At 43.3% G+C, this 12,635-nt stretch overlaps 1 protein-coding gene across 4 annotated transcripts in view; it reads left to right on the plus strand.

The window, feature by feature from the left end:
* Positions 1-1,293: 1,293 nt before the first annotated feature.
* CDHR1 (cadherin related family member 1) overlaps positions 1,294-12,635 on the plus strand; it is a 45,593-nt gene continuing 34,251 nt past the window's right edge. The window contains exons 1-6 of one of the 4 annotated variants that reach the window (XM_019286614.3): positions 1,294-1,630; positions 1,914-1,916; positions 2,414-2,509; positions 10,667-10,812; positions 11,645-11,695; positions 12,514-12,603. In XM_019286614.3, the coding sequence (XP_019142159.1) occupies positions 1,540-1,630; positions 1,914-1,916; positions 2,414-2,509; positions 10,667-10,812; positions 11,645-11,695; positions 12,514-12,603 (477 nt within the window). In that variant the 5' untranslated portion in view covers positions 1,294-1,539. The remainder of the gene's footprint in view (positions 1,631-1,913; positions 1,917-2,413; positions 2,510-10,666; positions 10,813-11,644; positions 11,696-12,513; positions 12,604-12,635) is intronic. The other 3 variants (XM_019286612.3, XM_010400874.4, XM_019286613.3) reach the window with 3 other exon arrangements.

Here is a 12,635-nt window from a genome sequence, read left to right on the forward strand (position 1 = left end):
GCCCCTCCAGCATTTGTTCCCTCTGCCAAGGTCACAGTAAGGTACACTAAAAATGTGGGACAGGATCTAACTGCCAGCTCCCTCTGTAGGAAAAATATATAGAAACTGCCCAGCCTGTCCCTCCCGTCCATGAGTGATGAAAGCTATCCCTGGAGCGCTGCCCATCTTCAGCTCTGCCCCTGCAGGCCAGGGCTGGGAGGGGAGACTCTGTCTGTGGGACTATGTCTAGGGAGCAATGACCTGCTCCCTTCTGAAACTTTAGCAAATAGTGATAAAACATGTGGTTGAATGAGGGAGCCAAAACCCTCCACTGTTGCCCTGTGTGAAGCTGCTTCCTGGCTCTGCACCTGCTTTCAGTGTCTCCACTGCATGTGCCCGCCTCACCTGTGCCACTGCAGCCACCCAGCAAGGGTCACTGCCAGGCAGCATGTGCAGCTTCTGCCACTTCTTAAAGCACTGCAATGGGGAACTCTTTGACTGATTAATTTCTTAGACATTTCTTTCACTCTGACTGTTAATTAAATAACCCAGAAAACTCCATTAACACATCCTTAAAGGGCAAGTGCTTTGCTGCAGGTCAGGTTTAAACAGCTCAGCTCCAACGTAGACATCTCTGCGCTTGGCAGCCAAGTACTGCAGAATCACAGAATAGTCTGAGCTGGAAGGGACCACAAGGGTCATTGAGTCACATTTTGTCACTGATGGAGCTCCTTTCAAGCAGGTTTATCTGTGAACTTCCTCCCAGAGTGCCTGATTTTCAACCATATAGTGTATTGCATGATGTATATTTTAAGTTAGTGGAAACACCTTCTAAATGTCAAAACAAGCAATTAAAAAAAGCCACTCTGTTAACTTTTTCAATGTGTTGATGGTTAAACACACTTTTTAGTATGTTGAAAATTGCCTGCTGAAAGTAAAAGATGCTTTCAGCAATTCATGCAGTTTAAGAATTAAATTATCAGGCCAACTCATAAAAAGAACACTTTTACTTGTGCATTTTTAATATGCAATGTTGTGTATTTTTTTGCTATCATAAGTGTTTTCTTCGAAATGGTAACACTCATTTCTATTGTTTTTGCTAATATTAGGTTTTCTTCTGTTGTAGTTTCTTGAGATTACCAAAGCTAAAATAAAAATAAACTTCTTTTAGCTCTCATAAACAGAGAACTGGCTTAGAGAATTAAAGATAGAGTTCAGAAAGAAAACAAATTTCTACTTTACCTTCTCCCTGACTTGTGAGTTTGGACAGCAGAAATACAGTACCAACAGCAAAACATGAGAGTTACACTGATTCCTCCAAATCTTGTCTCAGAGATGAGTCCCACAGCTCCCTGCAAAGTAATTGGTCTAATTAGGTGGTAGGAAGGAGCTTCTTTAAATTCCTCAGAAATTAAGACGTGTCATCCGCTTAACATCTTAGCATCTGTTACTGCCTCTTCCACATTTCTCTGCTACATCAGTCTGAAGGGCACTTTCCTGCACATTTGAGAGAGATTAAAAAAAAAAAAATAAAACCAACAAAAGCCAAGCCCTTAAAACATGGAAGAAGTTGGCTCTTTCTTCAGTGGGATGAAGCATGTAAGGCATTTCACCCCCTCCTTATTTCTCAGTTTGGTGCATGTTTGCCTGGGTGAGTACAATAATCACTTTGTTAAGTAAAAATATAGGAGAGTACAAGCATAACCTTGAATCCTGTAGTTATCCTTACTGATGTGGTAATGTTGTTCTGAAATATTTTCCTTGGCAACTGGTCCTTGTGTAAGTGTTATCCTCTGTGTTTAGGTACTTGCAGTTTTGCTTCAAGTGGGCTATTTTGAACCTCTAACAGTCAGTCAGTAGAATGACAACTAATTTGTTGTTTCTTGTTTTGTTTTTGTTTTTGTTTTTTTTTTAACTTTGCTGTTGTCTGGCAGCAAGTAAGTAACTATTTAATTATGGCTAATTGCTCATATAGTAGGCATAATTTTACAGCAGGATGTGCTTAGAACACTGGGTAAGAATACTGGGTAAGGTACTGACGCACTGGGCAAGTTTCAGACCTGTATGTGTAGAGTAGGGGAGAGGTGTTCCATCACTGTGAGCTGAAAAGGTTAATTTTTCAGTGAAGCTGTCTGGAACTGGTTGAGATTTTTTAGGGAGATCTTGCTACTTGTTTTGTTTCTGTTGGTTTGGAGGTTTTTTATATACTCTCTCTATTTCCTGCAGTGTGAATACTGGCACAGTGGCAAGTAATTTTATTAAAAATATCCATACAGATACAGTTCTGAGGGTCCATTGCAGCAACTGGGTGTGTTATGCACTCATAGTATTCCCAAAACAGCTCCTGTTCACTGAGAGTCAGGTAACTGAGCCAGCCAGATAACTGCCACCTACAAAATGCTTTTGTTTGGCTTCTGTTTTGTTTTAATTGCAGTTCAGGCAAATTATGCCCCCTATTTCTTTGATAATGGAGCCAGAAGCACAAACGGGAACATGGCACTTCTCAGCCTTTCGGAGGACACGCCTGTTGGTCAGTATTAAAATTTGTATGTTTAAACTGTGAAACTGAAGTTGCTTGCTCTTATGATTAACATATATATTTGCTTGTAGATTGTTGCTATATACTGTGATCTTACATGTTTTTCTCTCTAGCTTCTAATTGGCCTCAATTTAAAATGACATGTTTGAATTGTAGCTGCAATTTAAAACATCAATTCTAGCTCCCTTTATTTTTGGCCCACCAATCTATTCACAGCTTCAGAGCACAGACCTTTGGGGTCAGAAATAAATTCATGGTGAGAGGCTTCTTACCAATTCTGTAAATTCTTATGAGAAGAAAGCCTAGTTGCCAGTAATTCTATCAGCTTTGATAAAAGCAAGCTGTACATTGAAAAGTAAGAGGCATGATTTTCTTTGAACACATTTTTAATGTTTACGTTAAACTAGTAGAAAATGTTTTTCCACTTGCAGTGAAAATTGCTTTGTCTAAATAAGTGATGCTTTTTAAAAAGGTTTAGTTTTGTTTTATTGAAAATCCAAAAATTAATACAGTTTTCAGATCTCAGCACTCTGAGGCAGGTCTATTTATGCTTCTTTTAACTGTAGTCAGACTAAGAAAAGTTAAATAAGAACAAAAGGTGATTTATAATCAATATTGTCTGTGGGGGAGAAATAATCTAACACCTAAACAATTATATAAAATATATATTAAGTGATGAACATCACCTTTTCTTTGAACTTGGCACTGAGATTTTATTTAGGATTTTCTTCTGTTCATCTGTAGCTTTCACAGGCTAAATCAGAAAAATATTTGATGCAAACTGGGTACTGAAGCACCCCTTTACTCATGCCTCATGCAGAGAGGAGCGATATGGCTGCACAGGGGGTGCACCCAAACACCCCCACCAGAGCTTAGACAGATGGAGAAGGCCAGGATGAGGGAGGGAGCAGAGGGCACAGCCTGCTCTGAAAGCCTGACATTGCCACCCACGACTTCTTAAACCTGACCAAGGTCACTCTGCTCTGGGAAGCAGCTGCCTGGGTTTGCTCAAAATCTCCATTCCTGACCCAGTGGTGTTAATGTCATCCAAGACCCATGCTGGGCCTGCCAGAGGGCGGGGAGAGGAGTATTTGGAAGCAGCAAATTCTCCTTTACCTGCTCAGCATGAGAAGAGGAGGGGGAGAAGGCAGCACATAGTGTAGAAGTGACACATCTCGACAACAAAAGGAGTTTGCTTGTGATGCAGCAGGAATTTGCTATAAGTTTGGTCATGCTCAAGTGGAAACCTCAGTTTGAAGGCCAACAGTAATGTAGGAATGTAGTGGCACTTGCAAAAGCCAGTGGCAGACCTAGGAGCTGTAATTTTTGCTGTACTTCTCCCTGGATTCTCATGGAAACTACATTTAGTTCAGTCTTGGCAATCCCTACCGTTCTGCTGATTGCTGGAGTTAGATTAGCCAGTGGAATCACTTGTCCAAGTGTAGATAAGGCTTGTAATGCCAGACAGCCACAAAATGGGACCCCAACTCCGTTTGTTTGGGGTGGTGCTTGCCAACTCCACCAGTGACACCGCAGGCAGTACAACTGACTTGCCGTCCAACTCCCACTCCCTGGTGTGGTGCCAGCCCGCAGACATTTCCAGAGAACCAGCCTCTCCTTGCCACCACTTGGAGCCTCCAGGCACCTGCATGGGGATGAGGAGCTAAAGATGGCACAGAGCCACAACATGGGCAAAAACATCCTTCCTGTCAGGGCTGCAGCACCACATGGTCTCTCCTCATATGACAGCACACCCTGCAGCAGTGAAGTACAGCAGCAATTTCCACTGCATCTGATCTGGTGCTCCAGCAGCCAAAAAAAGGACAGTGTGCCTCAACAGCAAAATAGCAGTGTGAGGGATCAGAACCTGTGTTAGTGCTCTCCTAATTAGCCTGAGTAAGAATAATGAGACATATGTGATGGGCTTACATATGTGCTTTTGTAACATTAGCAACCAGACTAGGTACAAAGAGGTCTCTGGAGAGTTTGTGCTTTGCTTGCAGCAGTGATAAAGCTCAGGCTGCTCTGTCTTGAGTGCTGCTGTGCCTCCTGCCTACTAGCTTCATCCAGAATGTGCTTACATGTGTTGAAATTGGCTGGCTTGTATTTCTAATTTGATGTGTAAGTGTGGTTTAAAAGACAAGAGAGAAGCAGCCTCTCTCTGAAAGCTCCAAAAGACCTGTAGAAACCCTTGGGAAAGAGAGAAGACTTTTGAGAAGTCCAAATGTGGTTGCTTTGTCACACAGCTTCCAGTGCTCCTTTGTGCTAATTCCCAGAACACCTTGACAAACAGCTGTAAGTACTGCAAGGTCCTGTCTTCTGAAAGCACTTTTGGAAGTTCCATTGGAACATGGTTGCTTGGGATTTGCTTAATGCAAACTGCTGCTGCCCATGTCAGCACAGCCACTCCTCGGGGAGGCTTTGGCACAGACTCACAGAGAAGGGCACAAGCAGCACTGACACTTCAGTGCTGGGTGTGCTTTCAGCTTTGTACAGGGCAAGAGGACCAGAGTTCCCATTAGACCACATCAAGAACTTTGTGCCAGAGCTCAGTGCTAAATGGCTGCCAGGCTGGCCCTTTTCTGTGGCCCCAGTGATGGGTGCTGCACTGCAGAGGAGGCTGTTGTTCTTCATCACTTGCTCTGATCTCCTCCAGAAGCAGGAGCAGGAATCTGGTCTCCTATGTCCATGTGCAGTCCCAAGCATCCACACCCCAGCAGTCGTCTCTCAGGTTGAGCAGGATGATCAGTGACAAAACAGGGGAACCAAAACTTCCATATGTTTGATTCTGGATGGCTTCACTCAGGCTTATGTGCTGCAAAAATGGGCAGGTTGCTATTAGGTCTTCCCTGTCCTTACATAAAATTTGGAGTCATGGGCAGGATGCTTTTCTTGGCAGCAGCTGGTGTTTGATCTGTGCAATGCCACGGACAGCAGCTTTAATAAACCTCCAGAAATTTTACAGTTTTTGGCCCTGCTGAGATTGCAAGTGGTTGGCAGAGTAGTATGTGTTAGTTATTTTCCCAGGCATCTGTAGGCAAGGGACATGCAACATTTGGGAACGCTGAAAGGAGATGATGGATTCTCTGTGTGGCTGTAGAAAGAGAAATTGCAGTGCTGCAGCTGTGAGAACACATCAAATTCATTGCCATTCTCCTATCATCCTTAACTTGATCTTCTTTTCCCTTGACCAGTTTTGCTTATTTATGGATAGTTGTAACTTGTCTACCAAGTTGCATACATTGTACCATAAGTTACCATAAAACCAGCAAATACTTTTTCTGTGTGAATGCTTCAAAGTATCTGCAGATTCCCAGATGCTATTTATTGCTGCAGGGCATGAGACCCCTCAAGGTAAGAGGGGCCAGAACAGCAGCCCCTTTCAGTGCCAGATTTAAGAAGAATGGGTGAAGTTATAAACTGAAATAGCAGTTGGGGTTTGTGGTTTTGCAGGGCAGGTGGGTAATTAGCTCTTTGCATGTGTACATACAAAATGTGCGTGTGCTCCTAATCAAGGTCTTAAGGCTGGAGTGGGGTGCTATTTCAGGTTGTTTGTTTCATCTTACCTCATAATCCCTATAAGCCTCATAGTGGGGACACAGTGGGGCTGGGAACAGCTGCAGAGCAGGGGATTGAAGCATACTTAGAAGGCCTAAGTTCATTACTCTCTCAAAGCCCAAATATCATCAATGCTCTGGAGATCTCTGCATCTTGCATTTTTCTTTCTGGTTTTTCACTTGCCCCCAAATAGGCACTCTTCCCATTAAAAGTCAGTTTGCAGTGGCAATTCTTTGATCAAAGCTACAGCTGCCAGCTACCCACCTGGTGACTAACCCCATTCAGATCCCTCCATCCTTCAAGCTTCCCCTGTTCCTACACACTCCTGGTCTCATTTCTTCCCATCATTCACAGGTGACTGTGGAGAACCTTCTTGTCTCCTGTGGTACCCATCATTCTTGCCTTGTTTCTGTCACCCTGGTCCACGTCTAGGAAAGCTGGGAGCTATCAGAAGCTGTGTTAAACACAGCTTGCCTTCTGCACCCCTGCAGCAGTGCCAGCAGTGCACAGAACAAAGCTCCCTGCAAAGCCAAGCACTGCACAGAGATGCTTTGAGGACTCACAGGTGTCACAGCCTTCAATTAATTTTTAATTTAATTCTTTAATTCTTCTGACAGAAACTGCAGATACATCGGAAAATTGCACTCAGATGGCTTCTCCTTGGAGTTGGTTGCTGTGGGTGCTGCTGTCCATGGGGTGATGGTCCAGGCCCCGTGCTGAGCACTTGCTGCCGTATCCCGCCTCTCCACAACAGGCACTGGCAGCTGCAGGGCTTGTTTCGGCTGCTGCTGTAGCAGCCATGGCTTTTGGGCTGCTGATCCTGCCATGCCTGTGTTTTGCCAGCCAGCTGGTGCACCAGGGAGCAGGGAGGGAGCAGGAGTCGCCTGGGCATGGTCTGGAAGGAGCAGTAGCCAACAGTGAATGGGAAAGGAGCCGGCTTTGGGGTAGTCATGGTGTGTGATCCATGTCCCCCAGGAGCCTGAGCTCCCCTGTGCTTGGGGTGAGCTTGGAGTGAAAACAGCCATCTGTAGGCTTTGTGTTAACTGTCCATCTCCTTTTCTGCTCGGGAAATGGGCCCTTGGCTGAGACAGGTGGAGAGCAGGCACGTGACCCTGGGCAAGATAGTATTTGCTGTGACATTAGGAACAGAGGTGTCTCATCCTGGGAGCGTGGCCATGCATGGCTCTCTCAGCATCTTGTTAACAGATGCCAGCTGTTGGTGGCAAAGGGCAACGGCGGGACTGAGCATGAATCCAAAATGTGCTTGGCTTGTTTAACTGACAGGGAAGGGATCTGATTGCTGAGTGTTGCACAGCAGAGAGGGAGAGCGTGTCTTCAATAAGAAAGCAAAACCAGCCCCAGAGCCCAGGGCAGAGACTGGCTGGGATTAAATTTGAGTCAAAAATGAAGTAAAATGGAGCAATGGCATCATGAGGCAGCCATCAGCCCAAGTGGCAGGAGCCAAGAGCAAATGATTTTTAAGATGGAATAGGAAAACAGAGTGAAAAAGCCTGGCATGGCTCCTGGGAGGAAGCCATAGCAGGAAGCAGCAAGAAGCTCCCTAGGACTCCCCTGTCCCAGCCTGCTTCGTCATCCCCTGGGTACTCAGAGTATCCAGGTCTTCTAACTATGGCATTTGCCATATCCTCAAGTAAAGACTCTTCTATTCCCGTATTTTTATGACAGGGAGAGGCTGTTTACTTGGTATCCTCTGATAAGATTTTATCTGTCTTTTTCATTTATTTCCTTTTCAGCAAGTAGAGGCAGCACACTGAGAACAGATTTTTAATTGGCATTAACACTGTGCTGAGAAGTGTTCCTGGGGGTGTTAATGATATGGAGAGTACTGTGCAGTGAAATTACAGTTTGGAAAAAATAAGGAATTATAATGATTTAGAAAATAAATTTTGATCCACAATCTAATTTAAAAGGCATGCAAATGTTCTGTATTATGAAAAATGAAGTATCAGCTTTAGCTAAAAAGCAAACAGTCCAGTGTAAAGATCAATGAAGTCTGTCATTACTTGCTCAGAAAGCTCAGTAATCTCAGCCTGTACCAATATCAATGTTTCTTCTCACATTTAGCAGCGAGAAAGTTCTGGTCTTCCTTATAAGAAAATTCTAAGAAAATGTAGGAAAGAAAACTGTGAGCTTGAAAAAACAAGCCCAGGTTCAAATGGGTTCACATAAACTTTGCCAGTCTGTTCTTCTCCAGCCCTGTGCTCCTGAGGAGTGGTTTGCATTTGTGTACTGCTGGTATTGGTATTTCAGGGCAGCCACAGCCACAGCAGAGACCTTGTGCCTGGTGGTTGCTCTCAGGCTCCAAGAGAGCCCAGATGTGGTGTCCATCCTGTTTCTCCATGGCACATGAGCACCGCTCAGCAGCTGCTGCAGACATCCACACAAGCTAGAAACAGGCAGGACAGCCAGCAGTATGGCAAGTGCAAGGGACAGGAAAAGTTAGTAAGAAGGGCAGAAAAGCAACTGAGAAGTAGAAACAACTAATGACCAAAAAAAGCAGTATATTTATAACGATGTCAGTGAAATGCTGACAATTTACACCTTAAGTCTCCAATTGGACCCAGCTGTGATATTAAGACAAAGCTTTTGAAAAACAAGAATAAATGAGTCAGTGCTGGTGCTGCAGAACCCTCCACAGTTTTCAGATTTCTGTCTCTTATATGGATAGTTGTATCAGGAAGCAGGTGTCCTCTCAGGATACTATTTTATATCAGTCCTAGTTAATCCCTCTCCTTTCATTTCCTTGTACTTAGAGAGTTGTTACAGTGTCTCATCATACCCTCATTGTCTTTCCCTAATAATTTTTGGGGTCACAGTTATAGATATGTTGTTATTTTCCACTCTGTTTTGTGGGAAAAGTGCAATAAAAATGTGGAAAATGTTTTGTAGTTTTGTGAACTGTTTTGCAAGTCTTGATTATCTGTTGGCTGGCTGAACCAGCTCGTAACAAGGTCTCTTGTTTGTGCTCTTGTGGGTGCATTGGTTTTTGCAACGGGAACATTTTTCTGAACAAAGTTGCCCAAATATTGCCCTGGTAATTATCATAAGAGAGTTTACTCATAAGTGAGCACAGATTCCACATGGTTTGGTATAATCTCTTGCTATGACAAGAAGACAGCCATGCTTTCCAAGTATCACCACTGATGGCTGGATGTCCCATGTCCATTAAGGCCCCTGAGCAGCTTCACAGTTGGCATGACACAGAAGAAGTAAATGAGGTCCAAAAGGTTGCCCTGCAAAACTGAGGAAACCTTCGATAAGCTGACCTGTCAGCGGTGTGGGCAAAGCTCTAGAATTAAACACAAACTTATAGATCTGGTCAGTGATCTCTGCTACTGAAGAGAGGAGATGAGAAAAACATTATCACTTTTGAGTACTGAATTAAAAATCTCTCAAACTCGGGGCCAGAGTAGTTCAAAACTGAGCGTCTTAGTGCTCTTTCTTAACTATATGCTAACTTTCTTAGCAGGGATCCTTCCATCCTGTATTTGGGTTGCATGCACAAGCAAAACTCACTAGTAACTAGTGAGTCACTTAGCTACAGTATTTTCAGTGCAGAAGGCTTTAGATGTAAAGCACAGTTTCTGTCCTTAACCTCTGCAGCTTGAATATCTCAGGTAACTTACCCAAGGCACAGCGGATTGGAAAGAAACAACCACAGTGGTTTATATTTCAGGCTCAGTTAACTGGTGTTTGTGAACTGCTTGAAGTTTTTTGGATTAAGGTATTGAAGCAGAATGACATGTAAGTTTAAAAAATAATACTAATAAACACTCTCACCATGCTTTGAAAATATGGGTGTTATAACTCCCCCAGGAATTATCATTTATAATACACAAAGTCAGTTTACTGGAAAAACTGACACCAACTTCTCAATGTTTAAAAATAGAAATAACAGTCTTTCTCCAGCTTCTGAAGGAAATACATTGATGAATTTGAAAAATTTATTAATTGGTATGAGCATGAGTGGGTGTGTCAAGTAAGGAATTTAATGAGAGCGAGCTAATGAGTGGGAGTGAAGTAGGAAAGAAGATTTTGCATCGATTAATTCTGAAAGTGAGAAAGTATAAAAATGTCCTTGTACATCCTGAGTTCCAGAGCTTGGGTCCCATCCTGTGGGAGCTCTCCCTGAAGGGAGATTGCCAGATTCTCTGCCTGCTAGTTTGCAATTCTGTTGTTCCCACAAAGAAGAGATCTGTGAGGGCCTTTTGGTACTGCTGAGATTGTCATGCAGTTGTACAACAGCATCACTTCTTGGCTGAGAGCTGGCCAGGAGCTAGTCACCTATGTAAACCCTTGGATATGAACAGTACTGACCTGGGTGCAGCTCCACTGCAAAGGGCCTGAAGTGACAGAAACCAGCACTGATAAACTCAATTTAACTAGTTGGCTAAAAATTTGCCATCAGGACTGTTGAACTATCTGCTTATCCTTATTCCCCAGTAAGTGGGTTTGATTGACAAAACCTTTTCCTGCTGCAGGGTAGCCAAGTTCCTAAGGAACAGACCAGTGAAATACTCACTGATTGAAGTAACCACAGGGAAATGGTGTTGAATATCAATTTTTCAGGTACCCATGTGTACACTCTGAATGGAACTGATCCAGAAGGAGATCCCGTGACATATGACCTGACCTATGAAGCTGGATCAAGACGCTACTTTTCTGTTGACAAGAATCTTGGAAATGTTACTCTGATCGAGGAGCTTGACAGAGAGGTACAATCAAATGGCACCACGCCAGGTGTTTGTGGAATTTATTCCAGTTTAATTTGATCTGAGGCTTTGAGGGACAATGCCAGTTTATTTGCTCCTGAAGCATGTAATATACTTTAGAACTCTAAGACATTATACTTCACTTGTCATGTTGAATTCCAGTTGACTCGTGCCACTAACATTGCTATCAAATTTTTCAGCTGCTGTCTATCCAGCTTTTTGCAAAAGATAAGTTTATTCTTTATTTCTATCTTTCCCACCCACACCCCATCAAGAGCTTAGGGGCAGCTACAGTCATCAAATCCTCAGACAGGGGACTCTCCTATCATTAGGAAGAAGCAGAGATATGTGTAAGCAGTGTTCCAGGACACTCCTCTAGTGCGTCACAACCCTTTAGCCAATGTAACCATGTTGGTTAAAGATGCCTAAAGGCAGCCTTTTTCTGGCAACACAGGCATTGAACCCTTCATATCTCCTCACAGAGAAGCTTACACAATATTTGGTAAACTCTTTAAAATTCTGTATACTGAGACAGAAGAATTTTGTATCAAAGTGCCACTTTAGGGAACATGTCTTGAAAAAGGTGACTGATTTTTATTAGCACTTTTAGAAACAACAGGGATTACCAGAGCAACCATCTCCTGACAGTAGCCACAGAAGGTTCAAGGAGCCTGTGGCTGGAGCTTCTGAGGAGTCTTCCTGGCCTCTGCTGGGATTGCTTTGTGGTATTAGTTGTTGCTTTCATCTGCCTGCCTAGACATGTTTAAATCTGCAGCCCCTTTTCCAGTCAGGACAAACACCATCTCTCTAACAAAAGAATTTTCTTCATTTACAGAAGGAAGATGAGATTGAAGTTATTGTCAGTATTTCAGATGGCCTGAGTACAGTAAGTATTTAATTATGGTGTAGCTTGTCAAACTATCTGTCCTCACATACCTACTCCTATTAAATTACCTTAAAGGGACCATCTCATTTGATCAGAAAACATAATCTCATTACTTCCTGTCCCAAGAGCCACTGAACTCACAGTTACTCAAGTCTCACTTCATCTCCTTGCTCAGCTATTTGAGGATAATTACAATGTAGTGTGAGCTGAAATAGTGACTTAGCAGCCTGCAGAATTACAGCAGCTTCCTATGAAGTTTCACTGCCAGCACAGTAGGATTCGTGCCTAAGATCTGGAGGCTTTTTGGAGAAATGTGTGACATTATAGGAACTAGTGCTGGGCACCCAAGAGCTGCCTGTCCCCCACCCCCACTGTTTCTCTAGCATGACGTTAAGAAGATCTTCTTAGGCTAATGTGGTGGGGGTTTTCTTGTCTGCTTCTAGATAAAGCTTTGTTCACATCTAATCATTAAGGACTTATCTGAGGCACTGAGCATCCAGTCCTACTTCCACAGATTTTCTTGGCATTTTCAATTTACAGACTGATGCTGTCACAGCCAGGATAGCAGTCTTCCAGTAGGAGGATATGGGCTTCCTCACTAGAGATACCACAAAAGTGGGACCCTCTTCTTATCCACAAGACTGGATAAATCTAGAGCTCTTCCTCATCTCAAACAAATTAATTGAGATTATTACAAGAAATGTTTGGGAGGTTCCCGCATCCTACCGGCACAACTGCCCTAGAAACCTCTGTAAACAGGAAATAATGGGATTCATAAATAATGGGACTCATAATATGTTCTTCATATTCTACTCCAGGTTTCTGAAAAAGTCAGGATCCTTGTCATGGATGCCAATGATGAGAGCCCAGAGTTCATCAATACACCTTACATAGTCGAAGTCCCAGAGGTTGGTGAAGTTCCTTTGCATACTAGAAATAC

Source organism: Corvus cornix, chromosome 6 (genome assembly GCF_000738735.6).
Source record: "Corvus cornix cornix isolate S_Up_H32 chromosome 6, ASM73873v5, whole genome shotgun sequence".
NCBI lineage: Eukaryota > Metazoa > Chordata > Aves > Passeriformes > Corvidae > Corvus > Corvus cornix.